Source organism: Netta rufina (assembly GCF_964035555.1).
Source record: "Netta rufina genome assembly, chromosome: 1".
NCBI classification, from domain to species: Eukaryota; Metazoa; Chordata; class Aves; order Anseriformes; family Anatidae; genus Netta; species Netta rufina.
The window spans coordinates 122,235,023-122,251,278 of record NC_140123.1 but is presented as its reverse complement, the minus strand read 5'-3'; the positions used below and the strand labels follow the sequence as shown (position 1 = coordinate 122,251,278).

The 16,256-nt window shown below is 41.1% G+C and overlaps 1 protein-coding gene across 1 annotated transcript in view; it reads right to left on the bottom strand.

The window, feature by feature from the left end:
• The window catches only part of SLC22A15 (solute carrier family 22 member 15), a gene marked incomplete at its 3' end in the record, with an annotated part of 29,649 nt that extends 15,663 nt beyond the window's left edge, over window positions 1-13,986 (bottom strand). The window contains exons 1-2 of the mRNA XM_084304161.1: window positions 13,866-13,986; window positions 1,677-1,889 (exon numbers count right to left, since the gene is read on the bottom strand). Of these exons, the coding sequence (XP_084160287.1) occupies window positions 1,677-1,889; window positions 13,866-13,952 (300 nt within the window). The 5' untranslated portion in view covers window positions 13,953-13,986. The remainder of the gene's footprint in view (window positions 1-1,676; window positions 1,890-13,865) is intronic.
• Between the last annotated feature and the right edge of the window lie 2,270 nt (window positions 13,987-16,256).

Here is a 16,256-nt window from a genome sequence, read left to right as displayed (position 1 = left end):
TCTGCAAGTTAATCACAGTGACGAAGAAGCCCTTTAAAGGACTTGAGGCCTCTCTCCTGAAAAAAAAAGGAATACTATGCATCTTTTTACATCAAAATATTTTTCAGAGCACTTCTGCAATAGTCAAGTTATTACTAAGCGGTGCCACAAAGTAAGCATTAAAAATATCTTCCCCAAATGCAGAAAAAACTTCTCTATACATCAGTATAGAAACCGCTTAGCAATCAGAAATCCCCAAAATAATATCAGACCATTTTGGAAAAAATACTCCAAGAACTTCACAGTTAACTCAGTTTTCAAATGTACCATGTATACAGTTAAATTTCTGAACAAATTGTATCTTAGTTATGGAATACAGGAGAGGCAACAGGATTTTTATATGCATGGGCCTTTACTGAAAAGTTCAGATTCTTCTTTGAAGTTCTTTAATGTACCAGATGTCATGAGATATTTCTTAATTTTGTATTTTTTCAAGTAAACTTTGTTCTTTACCTGCATTTCTTACCTGTGCAACTAAAACGCGTAAGTATCTTCACAAAATCTATATCCTAAGCCACTGCTAGGCCTCATGAACATGTCTCACATGTCAAGTTTAAGAGAATAAACAATTCTTGGAGAAAGTAAAAGCAAACCAGGAAAAGCTCAGAAAAGATTTTAAAACCTTTTTGACAATTAGCTTTAAGTTATGCTTAAAGAAAAGCTACTGTCCATTAGGACTTTAATTTCTGTAGTGGCATTAGCACTCATACCCACTTCATTACCAGAATAAGAAGTAATGCCTGTTGTATACAATTGCTCGGTACTATTCCCAAACTGGCAGTTTTTATTAATATGCTCATAACCAATAACATTAAGTACTTTACAGGACTAATTCAAAACAGTATTAATGCATTTGGTCAATAGCCATGAATTATCAAGCAGTGTTCTGCTTGACTTAGTTGTATAGTGCTAAATTCAGGTCTCATAACAGCTGCAGACAGATGGGGCTCCTGCACAGAAGAATGGCATTAATAAATACTCAAGGCCGCGGGAATGGCAAGTGTTGAACACAACAGTGTGGAAGCTGCAATCGTTCCTTCAGAGGCTGTGGCTAGACCATGAAAGAGGACACTTACAAAACAGGCCACACTGATAAAGCTAAAGCTTATTTTGGGATAGAACATATGCAATTGCTTTGTCCACCTTGCTCCCCACTGCTGATGTCCTCCCTCATACCTGGAGCAGCAAAGGAACAGTAATTTCTTCTCCATATCTTTACTGCTTGCTAATTGCATGATGGATGCATTGCCTTTCTTACCAAGGAAATTGCAGAAGGTGGCCAGAAAGAGCTCGAGATACACACAGGATTTTGAACATATTAGTGCAATTATGTGATTACAGCTCAACTGTGGAACCAGGCTACAAGACCCGAGACGCATCTCCCATGTGGAGAAGGCGGGTACTTTTGGAGCAGTGTTGGTCAAGATCTGCATTGCAAAACAAACGTAGCTTTTGTTGCCAGTAAGGATATGAATAGGTTACCTGTTCTCTACCTGGAGGTAGCACCTGTTTCATTTGCTAATCAAAACATACACTAGTAGGGAAGAGAGAAGCAGCAGTACCACCAGCTTGCTCCATACTCCCTGAGTGCCATTTACTACTTACACACGAGGCAGCAAAACACCTTCCAGACTTACCTCAGAGACTATTGACGTGAAGCTGCCGCTGAAGTGTACGTGCTTGTGAACCTCGCTGCCGTTGGCGGTCAGGAGCCATTCCCCAAAGGCCCTCTGCTCGCTCACTGACTGGTTGCCATGGCTCTGGTTAGCCGAGAGCTCTTCGAGGTCCCAGTGGTAAGGGGGAGTTGCCCCCACCAGTGCAATGAGGATGGCTTCGGTGGCCACATAGAGCTGAAGTGAAAGACAAGAACACAGGTGCTAAGTGTACACCCAAGCAATGCTTCCTTTGCAGTTGGATCAAAACAGCATCCAAAGAAAATATGAAATAGGACTCTTTCTACCCCTTTTACCAAAATTGTTTTTTCCTGTGAATATTTTTTACTATCAATAAAGACAGAGATGCATGCAAATGTACAGATATATATTTAATATATATTACACACCCACACAAGGCCTACATTCAGAAATTAACAGCTGGCTTTGTTTAGAGAAAATATAAATAGAACTGCTGGAAACCCGGACGTTTTAAACCTGGCATGGAGTAGGGTCACTGGTTCTTGCCCAGAAAAGCATTCACAGGCCACTGCTTTAACAGTCTAGAAAATTACAACTTCACCTTAAACCCCAGTGTTTTAGACCTCTTTGAATATAGAGGTACTATGAGTTTTGCCACAGAAAACTCATGGTAAAAAAGTCTAAGAGACAAAAGGAGTTGATGGCAACAAATCAAAGACCTCTGCCATTCCCCAAACAAAGCCGCCTCTTGTCTCATGCCCTTAATAACTCATCACTGTAGCTCCTGACCAAAAAAAAGGATCTTGTTGCTTCTCCTGACTATTACCATCTTCATGAAAGAAATCCTTCATGCCACCCCATTCCTCAAACCCCATTTCAGCCACCTCCTGAATACAGTCCTGGCTCTGCTACCAGCACCTCCTCAGTGTGTTCTTGGAAAGAGCATGCCCCTTGCAAGCGTAGCTTCTCATAAGGCTGCTACACAAATACTCAGAACTGAAGAGAATGTAGATAGGATTAATAAACATTCAAAAACTGAGTTATTACACAAGTATTTTCTTTCCATCAGCTCCTTTGTGTTCCACATGGTAAACTGCTGCTGCAGTGCTAGGAGGTGAGTGCTTCAAAAGTTCATTCTCTTTCCTTTTTAAGGATAAAAATAAATGGAAATCAAAAGGAATTTGGAAGAAAAAGCCACAATCTGTCAACCATATTACTTAAACTAAAGAACAACTTCTAAACAGATGATGAAAAGTGAAAGACCTCATCTGAGAAAGAAGGCAATGACTAACATTACATGAGGAAGGTGGAGTGAAAAAGCTGAGTGGGTATGTTGCTAGGGATGTGTGGATACAGTACTCTCAAGTCCTCAGGAAGAGCCTGAAATCACTGAGAAATTAGAATTACAGGTCATGATCTGTGGCGCATCCCTGTATTCTGACTCACGCAGACAATTCCATGTCAGGACTGAGTGGTAACATCCTTGTTTTTGTCTTCTGAAATAATAAACATTTTTGAAGTAGTTCAGGAAATGAAATCTTCCAGGCATTTGGTTTAGGGAAAGAAAGCTGAACACTTTTCATTTTTGCTCCAAGTGAAGCCCACCCCAGCTACAGAAGAATAAATTGAAAAATAAATGATTGCAGGCACACAAAGAAACATCATATTTTTTTAATAAAAAAAGTCAGCCTTAAGCATCCTAGCAGCTGCAGCAAGCAAGGAAAGAACAATAGAAACACTTTGAATTAATATGCTGAATCAGAAAAATATTCGAAGATGGTGACATGCTTTGATATTATCAAACACTATTTTTTCTATATTCACGTTCAATGAAGTCACTGCTGTGAAGAGACTGATTTTTCTAGTGATTATTTGCCTTTTACTTTGGCTAACAGGTATAGTAAATCCTCTTAATTATGTTGCAAAGCAGAAAAAAACAAACACAACACACAGCCTTCCCCGATCCCAGTTTATTTACAATTCAAAAGACCAGAAACATTTTCTAGAAGTGGTATTAAGGACATGACCAAGCAAACTCAAAGCTTACAAAGAACAATAAATATTGAAGCTTACAAAGAACAATAATACAATAATAAAATATTACATTTTTATATTAAATATATAACAAAAGAAAAGAACAAAAAAATACAATTTTAACACTGAAATAAAAGGTAGGGGGTTTTTTTGTTCGTTTTTTTGTTTTTTTTTTTTTTTTTTAAATGAATCTGGGGGTTCTCCTCTTAAGAGCACTAAATGCTGGTGCTTAGCAGTAACACAGTTATTTAGACCGGTGATGAATACATAATACCTTATTCTGTTTTGATGGCATTTAATAACAACTTAAGGTGTAATATGGTTACGTTATACTATGTGTACCATGGCAAATACATACTACAAGTCAAATTTATGTGTCACTTAATTAATACCTGCTATTGATATGCCGTATTAATTAGCTGTACGTGGATGCTAACAGCTCCCCACAGACTTCCATGCACGGATCTGCATTAATCAAGACAAACACCAAGCACAGGGGGAAGAGGCAGCGGCACATAGTTACAGATGAGAAAGAGTGAAGTTCTGTTAGTTTCAAGTTTCTTCTGTTCGTTTCTATTCTTTGTAGGTTAAAGCTTAGTGTCTGTGTAGATTAGAAATCCATGATGTATAGAGGTTTACTAAAAGACAACATAATAACCTGTAAGTTTTTGCTTTCTTTGCTACTTTGACTTTCTTGGCTAAGTAAAGGGAATTTAAGTCAATCATTTACTGCTACTTCATTAACAGTTTAACTTAAAATTTTAAAATTAATATTAATAGAGTTGCCTGCAACTTCTTGACTAGCTTTCTCAATGGTCATTTTCCTAATAAATGACTTTGAAGAAAAAAAGTAGAATCTCTAATACAACTAGCATAGGGGTAGAAAGAAAGAGCTTATACAGTTTCATTCATGATGAACACAAAAAATCATTTAAAACTTAAATATAATTTATCCATGGAACAAAAGCAAGACTTAAATTCTACTATAATGTTTGAAAGCACTTCTTAATCAGCTCACCAGCTATTCACAACCAGGCTAGACGTTTTACACAAGTATCAGCTGAAGCATTCACTGCTGAACAAAACAACGAGCAAGCCACTAGCTTCTGACATTTCAAATACAGAAACATTAAAACTACACCTTAAGGGGAAGGCAGAAATTTAGAAGGAATAATGAATGACCTTGATCTGGTAAAAGCCTATGATGAAGAAATTTACATTTGTGGGTTAAAGTCATTTCTCCTGAACACAGTACAAGAAGATGAAAAGCTGGAGGGCCACCTTATTTTTGAAAGCCTGATGAACTCATCTGCTTTGAGTTATTCCAAAAATGGCAATTTGCCTTTTAATTCATGCGTTTTGTTGTCTTTTTTTTCCCCAGATAACCTTTTTTTTTTGTGTGTGTGTGTGTGTAGTAGAACCCTAAAAGCATCTTCCTGTTGCAAAGTTATTATCTTATGCTGACAACATGCTCTTCTATCAAAATACCTTTCTTCTCTTAGTAGCAGAGTAAGAGAAAAAGTAGCACACTACAAGGAAATGTCCTGTTGTATTTACAAAATGAAGAAGAGCCATGTGCAGAAGAACGCAATGTAGTCTTTCAGACACTTAGCAACTCCAAATCCACTCTGATAAGAAACACTCCTCATGAAAAACGTAACCAAAAAAAATTTACCTTCAGTGACAGGTTGCTATTACAACCTGCAAGCCAGATTTCCCCATAGTACTACAGATACACAGATGACAAGTTTTCTGGTAAAGGGTCATCTGTCAGTCCTGTACTGTAGCAAAATCTTGCAAGATGACAATTACTTACAAGACTTACTCAGGGACAGATGAAACAGCTTACAGGATTTGAAAGACCTCCATAGACTCCCTGCCACACCAATCCCTTGAATAAACTAACATCTTGAACGCTATCTACTAAAGGAACATGAAAGATGACCATAAATATATATATATGTGTGTGTGTGTGTATTTATTTTTTTTTCTCCCCAAAACAGTGTAGGAAGTACAGGCAATAAACATAATACTAAGGAGACCTGGAATTTGTTGGAAACCTAGGTTGGAGAACTGAGTGCTACAGGGCTTCTGATGTGTTATAAAGGAAGTACACCAAGCAGAAAAAAAGAAGACTCAGTCTTGCCCTGTAAAGCTTCAAGCTCGGTGTCAGGAGGTTTGCCAGATCTCTGAACCACACAGCAGTTGAATGCACACTGGCAGGCCAAAAACAAGAGGCCAGAACTGCTTTGAGAACAGTTTGAGGCAGCATAGCCTAAAGCATTTGCATTTTCACAGCATGCTGGATGACATACAACACTACAAAGGCAAGCATACCTATCTAGCGTGGGCTCATATGATGCAGCTCAGAGGGCTGGCACAGGACTCGCCACTGCTCTGACTGGATCCCTCTGCAAAGGAAATAGAGCAAACCTTGCGTCATAGGTTGACAGGTCTCTGAACATGAAGGAGGAAAGTGTAGTATCAAAGTGTTATTTTTCTGCCTTTAAAAACAGAAGGCAGGAAGAAAGGTTTTGCGCCTTGTTAGAATATCCACATAAAACCCTGCAGTTCTCTAAACATTCACACATGGCTAAGATAGAGAACCAAGCTGCAAAACAAGAACTGGTGATCAAAATTATGCAGAGCACTGTAAACACTCTTGCATCTTCCTATTTGGACAGAAGTAAAGTTAAATTGTATTAGTGTATTAGAAGCAAAAAGGTGGCAGAGGTTCCTAGTCCAGGTTAGGAACTGACTACGTACCAGCCCAGGACTGAACTGTCTCAATGACACAACGGGATTACATGAAGGATAAATCAGCAACTGCTCGTAAAGAGGCAGGACTTGTAAACTGGCAGGTGTCAGAACTTAGCCCTGCTTCCACAAGCGAGATCATTCTTCCAGCTGCACTTCATCTTGGTCCTTCTTTCTCTCCTGATCTCCCAGCCTGCTTTGGCAATCAACACATCCGAGTCAGGGCCAGCATCAGAAGAGATCAAGGCTCTCACCTTTCTCAGCATACTGGTTTGGGGCACTGCCAAAGCACGGGTGAGCATCTTGGTCTCACAAACAGAGCACTTTAAGGTTATGCAAAGAGCACGTCCTTGGCTGTGCCTGGACCTCCTCTTTACCAAACGACTAAAGCACTTAACTCTGTAAAAAGATGCAATTAAAAGCATACGCTGATCATTTCAGAAGTTTCTGCTATTTAAAGATTCAGATTAAAAGACGCTGCTGACATTTGTATCAGCTGCTTTCATTCATTTAATCATTTCAAGAACTTGCCTGAGGATAAGGGATTTTTAATTTAAATAGAGCCTTGGTTTTAGTGCTACTTCAGAGCAACACGATTTCCAGAAATGAAAGAGTAGTTTCTCCAACTTTGTGGTGGAACTGTCTAAACCAGTGATTTCCAACTTTCAGTCAACAAGACTCAGAAGCCCCTGAATTACTTTTAAAGAGGTTCCGTGAAAAATAATTAAGAAACACCAAAGTGTCAGCAGTCTTAAATTTACTGTGGAAGGATTTAATATCTTCAGTGGGAAGTCTGTAGGGGGCCTGCAAAATTCAAAGAGATTTAAAAGCTCATGCCTTTCTCTCTATATATATTTTAACACACCAATAATTGAACAGCGTGCCACAAATTGGAAGCTGGAATAAGCTAGGGACAGAACTCTTCTCAGCTTTCCCTGCCCCGGGATCTCAAAAGCTTCACTGTGCCTCGCAAGGCAAATTCGAAACACCCTTCCTCCCAAACCCACCAGGATTAGGAAAACAACCAAACACAAATACACTGTTTACCCAGGTTAAGTACTGGTGACAGAAGACCTGACTCCCTCTCAAACCTAGTCAGAGACCAGACTGTAAACAGGCAAAAATCTAGAGAATAAATGCTATTCCTCCAAAGGGCCTCCAGTCCACTCAGCTGCTGCTTGCAAAGAGCAGAGATTTTACTTTTGGGAATCAACGCACATGATCCACAACATGACCTATAAACCCAAGTCACTATGCTAACTACTTCCATATTTTTCTTTTAATAAACTCATTTGAGTGCACTGAACTTTATTTGGGTCAAATAAAGAGAAACAATCCTGTGCAAACTGGAAACAACTATTCTGAGTCCAACGACACATCGACCAGTTAAGTCAGCTGAGAGAAAAGGAAATCAGACTCTCTAAAATGATGAGAGCAGTGATGATGTGGTTTGCTAGTGGAAAAACACTGAAAATTTATTGCCTACAAAACACGGGAAGATTACAGTGTGTGTGTACATAAGGGCAGGGAAGAAGGAAAGGGAACTGGTGTGTCATAAAGTAAATATATTTAATCCATAGTCTTTGCTATCCAGTAGAACTGTCTATGATAACTCCCAGGCTTGTCTTCTGAAGGTGCTCAGAGCTAGGCTGACTGTTCCAACAGAATTTGCCAGGCTGAAAGCCGTCTTGATTAATAACAGAAGACAGGATTGTTCCAGCTAATTACCATCCCATCGCACAAAATATTTTATGTAACAGTAGCTTCATTGTTAATAACCCCACCACCACCATCTCCCATACAAGATGGAAAGACGCCAGGCACCGTTGACCCGATGCCTCCAAGTCGCCTTCCGTTCCCAGCCGATAAAGAGACATCCATGCCCTCAGGATACTCACTTGTGGGTGTTTCTCCCAAAATTCACGCTTCTTGCTATATACTTCAGGAAGAATTCTGGTAAGATCTTTTAACAACACATTGAACGGGAACCTTTCAGGACTGAACTGCAAAGAAACTGAAGCCAGCCTTGTAAATTAGTTTGCAAAAGCCACCCAGAGGTGTTTATATGGAAACGTACATAAAAAACATGAGGTTTCAGTGGCAAAGAGTGAATGTAGTGATCATTAAAAGAGCAAGAAAACCTGGGAACTATGCGATGATATGCAGAACCACCTAAAAATATGAGGTCAACTATGCATGCTTTGTAATTAAGATCCAGCTAATGAAGAGAAGTTCTTAAAGTTACAGCTCATGTTTCTTCTGTGTATCAAGGTTGCTTGGATCATAATTCTGTGTATAAACATACGTTTAAAGCTTAGCTGTATTGATGATACACTGGTTTGGACTAAGACAAAATCTTGAGGGAAGACAGGTATTGGCAGCTGATAAGGAATTTGTGACTCCTACTTCCCCCCAATCCATTTAGCATGTTTGGAAAAAATTATATCGAGTTCACAACTTAACATTAATCAATGAGGACGAAGTTACTGGACTTCAGACTTCTGTATTATACCTGAAAGTTAAGAACCCCACTGTTAACAAAGCAGATCACAACATAACTTTGTTATCTCATGCTTTCTGCAGAATATAATGCAGTGTCTGTAGCAGCTGCACTCACGTTTTCATGTCCTAGCTGCAGTATCAGAAGAGATGAGTGATTGTTTCTTTTAAGGAACAGTTAAGGATCTGAAAGTATTACAGAAAGACCATGCTGAGTCTTGACTATATTTCTGGTTCTTCTCCTAGAGAAGAACTCCACTAAAGCATTGGGAAGTCTCAGTTAGCATCTAAATCATTACACATGAAATAAAAATCAAAAACGTGACCAAATAACAACCTTTTTTCCTATAAAAGGTCCCCCCACCCAACTGAAGCAAGCAGTAGGACTGGTCTTTACTCACACATCCTGCCAACTTTCAGGTAGGAACATTTCTTAACTAAATGTGTAGCAATGTGTCTTGCAGCGTAATTAGTTTACGTACTTTTGCCCACCCAAAATATTTTTCCACCTGAACAGGAATAAGGACCAGACCAAGGCATTATATTCAGAGCTGCAACTATGTTAGAAACCTTCATCACTTCCACAAGGGAAGTAGAAGTCCTTGTATTCTTTAGTATAAGCATATTCTTAAGATACAATGTATGAAATATGCGGGAATAAGAAGCTCACCTCAAGAAATTAAATTTGGGACTCTGTCCTTTATCTGTTTGTATTGCCACATTTGAAACCACTTTTCCACACAAGTGGCTGCACACATCTGATGCACATTCTGCAACTGCTTTCCCAGGAAAGGGACTTAAAAATTCTCCCATAAATTTTAAGAAAAAAAAGCAGCCAAATAGTGAGGTAATCAAAGTGAAGGAATGTCACACAGCAATTCCGTACAGCTTTTTTATACCTGTTGTCTTGCTTACATACCTTACAGACTCTAAGACTTTAAGTTGAACTATGTCTAAGTTACAGTGCAAGTAACTTTGGGCAAACAGCATCTGTCATGATGCCCCTGAACACCTTTAGCAACCTATGCTAGCAAGTGTAATTCTTTCCTTCACTTTAAATTTTTCATTACACTTCATATTTGTTTTGTGCCTTCTATTCAGATATGATCCTAACAGTATGCCTCATCAAGGAGGGACTGAACTGTATTAGTTTATGACCGGTTCCACATAGTTCAAAGAACACCATAATTGGCTCAAACAAGCATTGAAAAGATTCACTGACAAGGTTTTATTAGTGTCATTACAGATGCTGAGTGATGGTGTGCTTCCACACGTTCCTGTATTTCATCTTCTGAATGAATAAGAAATGTTCGGTCGAGAAAGAGAGTTAAGCCATGGAATCACTTCTGTATCCTATGTGGAGCCAGACACTGCTCCTTCTGAATTATTTCTAAAGATTCAGAAAGAACTTACCTTACTTAAGCTATGTGCCCAAGTACCTGCTTTCCCTCAGAACATTTGTGCAGATGGGCTGGTTAAAGAGCAGCTTTCTACATCATGATATTCTAATCATGCTGCAACTGCATCAACAATGACTTTGTTTTAACTTAAGGCAAAGTATTCTTCAAACTTGATTACACTAATTCCATCTACACTAATTCTTATTCCATCTTCCCTTCAGTTAGTAATAGTTCCAAGCTAGAGAGAAACAACACCCTAGGTAATTATTCATATCACTGTGCAAGGCACATGTAACCCAACTTTCCACAAAGCATTTGTCAGCCTTGCAATTAGGACCTCCCTTTTACCTCCAAAAGGTTTAAAGAAGCCTTTTAAAAGAGACATAGTCGCAACACACTGCCATTCTTCAATTTCTGTTTCGGTTCAGATCAGATTTGAGCAATCTTGTAATTCAGGTTCACTGGCAAATGCAAGTCTCCTTCAACTACATATATTGAGAGCAATAAACATTTTTTTTTTATTTTTATTTTTTAACACTTGTGCACTCTTCAGGCATCTGATCCAGATGTGAGATTGTCTAATGTTGCTACACACTAAACACAAGACACCACTTTAATAATGTATGGATACATGTAGTGAGCACTTTTCTAGTAATCAATAGGTGTCGCGAACCTAATTTCAGTTCAAAGGAAAGTTGTAAGTATTCCAAGAGTTATCAGCTCACTTTATTCCTCTGTCTAACTGTCTTGAAGATGCACTAGAAATGCAAGACTAATGCAGCCTGCAATTCATACAATTAGCCTAACCCCATATCCTTCAGATAAGTTTGGCCTTTGTCTAATTCTATAGATAATGGAACAAAATATTTCTCTGCTTTAGTGGCATGATGATAGCTATAAAGATATCAACCACTGCTACAGAACACATCCAAAATTCTTCCAAATTCATCAAGCTAGTAGCAAATAAGCCAAACACAGTTTAGTGCAGTAACAGCTCCAACAAGTTAATGAGTAACAGCAGCAGGTAGTAGAGGAACAAAAGAATCAGCAAGAAAGTGAAATCAAATACCCTGCAAAGTTGAACAACAGCGGCCCGCAAGACTTAGGCTAATTTTGCACAGATGACATACAGAGACAATTTTCCACCTACAAGCAACCTGGAGGGTTTTCTTTCCAGTGTCAGCTCATCCCACAGATCTAGCACCAGTTCACTAAAGCCTGTGTGAAAACTGACTGCCATGTGGAAAGTCTCACTCATACAAACTTCAGCATTCAGTACAACTCGTCTCAAAGAAATTCTGTGAGCTAAACTATGTTTGCGTTTTGAATTCAAAGATCAGACGTGAAGGCTTTACCAGGGCATATCAGTAGGGCTACACACAGTTCACTGTAGAAGTTTTTAAGAGAAAAAAAAGACCAACACCGCAAGATGAGGGAAAAGAACTACAAAGTAGTATGAAAGCCAATAGATCAGAAACATCCAGAGATGAAAAAGCATGAATTCCACATGGAAAGCAAAAAATCTGCAGAGAATCTTAAGGAGTAGGGAAAGCATAGAGTTTAAGCTTAGTACATTGTCAAGACCCTTCAACTGATACAGCCTTAAGACAAAACCGATTTTCACCCTGTGGTATTGTTACTTTTAAGAATGTAGAAATATTTTTGTTACAAATATGGTAGCAACACAAAAACCACAAGCCAACTGAGGAACCTTGTAGGAAGGAACAGGGAAACAAGCAATCAATTGGAACAGTCAGTCCATGGCAGAGGCACTGACAGACTAACACAAGTTCTCTTCCTCTAGCTAGATGCTGTGTCTGAGGCACTGAGAGCCCATGATTACCCAAATCCACATCACACACCAAATACATTACTTACACCTTCATGTCTGTCCTTCAGAACTTGACAATAAATCAGACAAGTGACTAACACCAGCCATGGCACCTCCCTTCAGACTTACTCTAGCACATCCCAGTGACACATTACATAACCTGGCACCAATAAAGGAACACAGAAAGCAATCAGCCACTCAAGCAGGAGCCAGTGGTATAAATCTGAACCTACCCACATCTAATTCCCTAGCGTTTTCTGTGCTTCACATCTGTGCAGGCATAGGAGTTTGTATGAGCCAGGGGGTGATCCTCATTGGTAAAATTCAGGAATCAAAGATCAAATAATTTGATAATTATAAAAAAAAAAATCTGTACACCTGTTCCATCCCTCCCCCCCAAAAAAAATATTCTGAATTTGCCCTGTGATTTGTGAAAATACTTCATGTATTTCCCATGGCAGTCTACTTCTGCCATGGGAAATACAAGTTAATTCATTACAAAGCAAACAAATAAAAAAGGCATTACAGGACAGTTGAACCACACTACCCAACCCTCTTGGAGTACAGAGCACTCGTTGTAGTTGCTATTTGTTCCAAAACACGGACACCACTGGAAGGAAAAAAAGTAAGTATTGTTTCCTTGCTCTCTCAACTTCAGCGAGCATACATGTCATCTAGCCAGTCAGCCAGAACATCAAGTTCTAAGCAGTGCTTAATTTTAAAGGATAAATAAGTTAAATCATGGATGGAAAAAGAGGAAAAACAGTACAAGGAAACTGAAACTTATGAGGCCTTTGCTATTCATCATCTTAGCAAGCAAGTACAGAATTCCCAGCTGACAGGACTGGGCATATGAAGTTTCTTTGGTCACCTTACAAAGTTTCTTACTACTGCTATCAATCCCTTGGCTGACAGAAGACATCTTCAGTCTCACAGCTCACAACTGGAAGTTGTAGATTACCAGAAGATATTGGTCAGCAGCAAGAGGGATGCTTTTAAGTCCCCCCCCCTTTCCCTCCTGCAGCTGGTACGTTCCCACAGTGGCAGTAATCCAGCATTGCTAAACCTAGTTGAACTCACTGCCATCAAGTTTTGGACGAGTTAGAATGGAGTCAAGTGAACTTTTGTCAGATTCAAGCTGTACCTTATCCCTTTGGCAAGGTATGAATGTACATGTATTGTCCTCACCTCCCCACGCAACTTTGGGAATGGACATGAAGACAAAGCAAAGCAGGAAGTACGGACGGACTTGCCAGCAGGTCACATCACTAGGTTCACAGGTCTCTGAATATAGTGCTCTGCTGTTACATTGGGCTCTGTTTCTATCACTGAAGCATTTTGTTTCCATCACTGACCTTACAAGCACTTTGAATCTTGTAGGAATACAGACCTGAAAGGCTGAGCCTTGCCCAAACACCTCACACAGAAACACGCTGACAATGAAGTCAAGGCAAGATGACATATCACGAGCAGTCGCAGCCCATCAGCTTTTTAGGGGACAGCTCCTACACTCACAGGCATTACCGAGCACCTTTACCTCTGCAACCCTTCCTGCACCAAGGCACCACCCCGAAAACACCAGCCTAGGCCAGGCAGTGCCAGACCTTGGCAGCACTTGTGCCAGCAGCCACCACCACCTCCCAGCCCGGCAGGCAGAAATCCCTCCCTCACCTGCAGCAGCACGGCCAGCAGGACGCACAGGTACACCTGGTAGGGACCCATCTGCCCCACCAGCGGGAACGCCTCCTCCACCTCCATCCCGCTGCGCTGCGCCGGGGCGAGCAGCGGCAGCAGTGGCAGCAGTGGTAGAAGCGGCAGCAGTGGTAGAAGCAGCAGCAGCAGCAGGAGGAGCTGGAGGAGGAGGAGGAGCAGGAGGCGCTCAAGCACATGCGCCGAGGAGGGGAGCGGCCATGGCGGCTGCTGCGAGCATTGGCGCAGGCGCGGCTTCGGGCGTTAGATGGCGACGGGGGAGAGGGAAAGGAAGGGAAGGGGCTCGGGCTTCTCTGGCTGCCATTAGCCTGCCCTCGGGAGGGAGGCGGGGAGGGGCGTGTGAGGGTTCAGTGAAGGGGTCTGTGAGGTGTTTGAGGGGTCCATGAGGGGGGCAATGTGGGATACTTTGAGTGGCTGGGTTGCCTACAGCAAGCAGGCGCAGTGCTGAGGAGATGGGTGCTGCCTGTGAGTCAGTAGCTCCCGTCTCAGCTTTCTGGAAGCGGATGAGGGAAGGGTGATAACGCTGGACTCCTTGAGACCAAGACGGACCTGTGTCAGCATGCTAACTAAATGGGAAGAGTGCTCTGAGTCCCTGCTAATGAAGTGGCTCCCGGTTTTCTGACAGCCTCCACACAGCACTTTACCTCTGATGCAGTTTCTTCATAAGAGCAAAAGCTCAGTTACAGTCTGTGCTCAGTGGGTTCGCACCTTCACTGACCAGTTAGCCCTGTGCCTGAGAAGCTGTACCCACACAGGGCACCCTGCGTAAGGCCTGTAAATTTATGCATGGCCCCTGTATCTTGACACGCCTCAACTGTGGGATATTCTGTAATTGTATTTCATAGCATACCCACTGTTATGGGTGTCTTCATAAAACTGTAGTACTTGTGCTGTGTTTTATGGAAAGTATTTTTTTTTTTTTGGAGAGCCTGCATGGTGAACATGTGGGAGAAGTTCTCATTTAGAAGTAATGAGGCTGATTTGTGAAGGAACGTGAACTCTACTGAGAAGGGAAGGGAGATAAATACATTTGTGTAATACTCAATATTCACTCAAAATGGCCGTGAACTTCTTCACTATCCATTTTCATTCCAAATTCACAATAAACTTTAGAGAACATGCAACAACCTAGGTTGTTGAGGCTTTTTATCCTGGCAATACCAAGAAGCGGCAGTGACATCTTCATGCCTGTTGTGGTTTTTGTCCTGGATACAACAGCTGGGGAAAAAAAAAAAAAAAAAAGGACGAGAGCTGTGTTGTGAGGTGTGACCTTTAGTGCCATGCCAGGGGCCTGGGAAATAATATCATTTCCTTGCCATAAAAATCTCAGCAAATTGACACGCGTCAAAGCAATTTGCTCTTACTATGAAATTCACCTTTGCCCTAAGCATTTCTTTTCATATTTGAGGCTTAGTACAGACTGATTAAAGGCAAAACAGCAAAGGATTTCTGAAATGTCAGGACCTTTCTGGTGTTCATCCAACCGCACTTGTCTCATTTTATTACTTGGCTAAGATGCAGAGGAGGTGTTCTGGTGCACAGGATGCTCGATGTTCCCCCACTCTTCACACCCTCCCAGTCAAGCCAGTTGCACTCTGTGCCAATTGCAGCTTTAACCCAGTTTGTCCAGCACTGGGAAGGGCTGCTGCTTTTGCTCTGAACTCAGCCCACCTCGACTGCCTGTATAGTGGTTCTACTCCGTATTTTACATGCTGCCTTGCAGCTACCCAAGCCACAGGCTCTGCCTCCTTCTCGATCAGTGGTTCGGGCAGGCTGTACTCACCTTCATTCACTGCTGCCTTCCAGATGATGCTCCTGCACAGCTCAGCTGGGATAGCACCCCCAGCTCCTGCAGCCTCTGGTCCTGACTGTGCCAAAATTACTGTGTTTGCTTCAGGCATACCCATACCTGCTGCAAAAGGTGATGTCCTATGCCTGGGGAAAACAGCTGTCAGGGAATCTATCTCCTACTGGGCCATGAAATGGCTGAGGGACTGGACCATCTCTCATGTAAGCAATAGGAGGCTGTATGGTTGCAGTCATGAGAGGCTGTATGGTGTCACAGTATTGGGTTCAGCTACCAAAGGTGGTTTGTTCACTTGCTCATTCAGAAGCTCACTCCTTTATGTTGCTGTGGAGCAGAATGCGTGGTGTCACATGCTTCATCTCTTACATGGCTCTGGTGGTATTCACGTCCCAGGTATTCACATCCCTCTCATATTCCCACTTTGTTCTAAAACTTACAGATCTTGATCACAGCAACAAAAATGAGTGACTTTAGTAGGAGTTTGGCTTTTTTTTTTTTTTTTTTGCACTAAACCCATCAGAATTCTGACATGAGTGCTGGCAGAA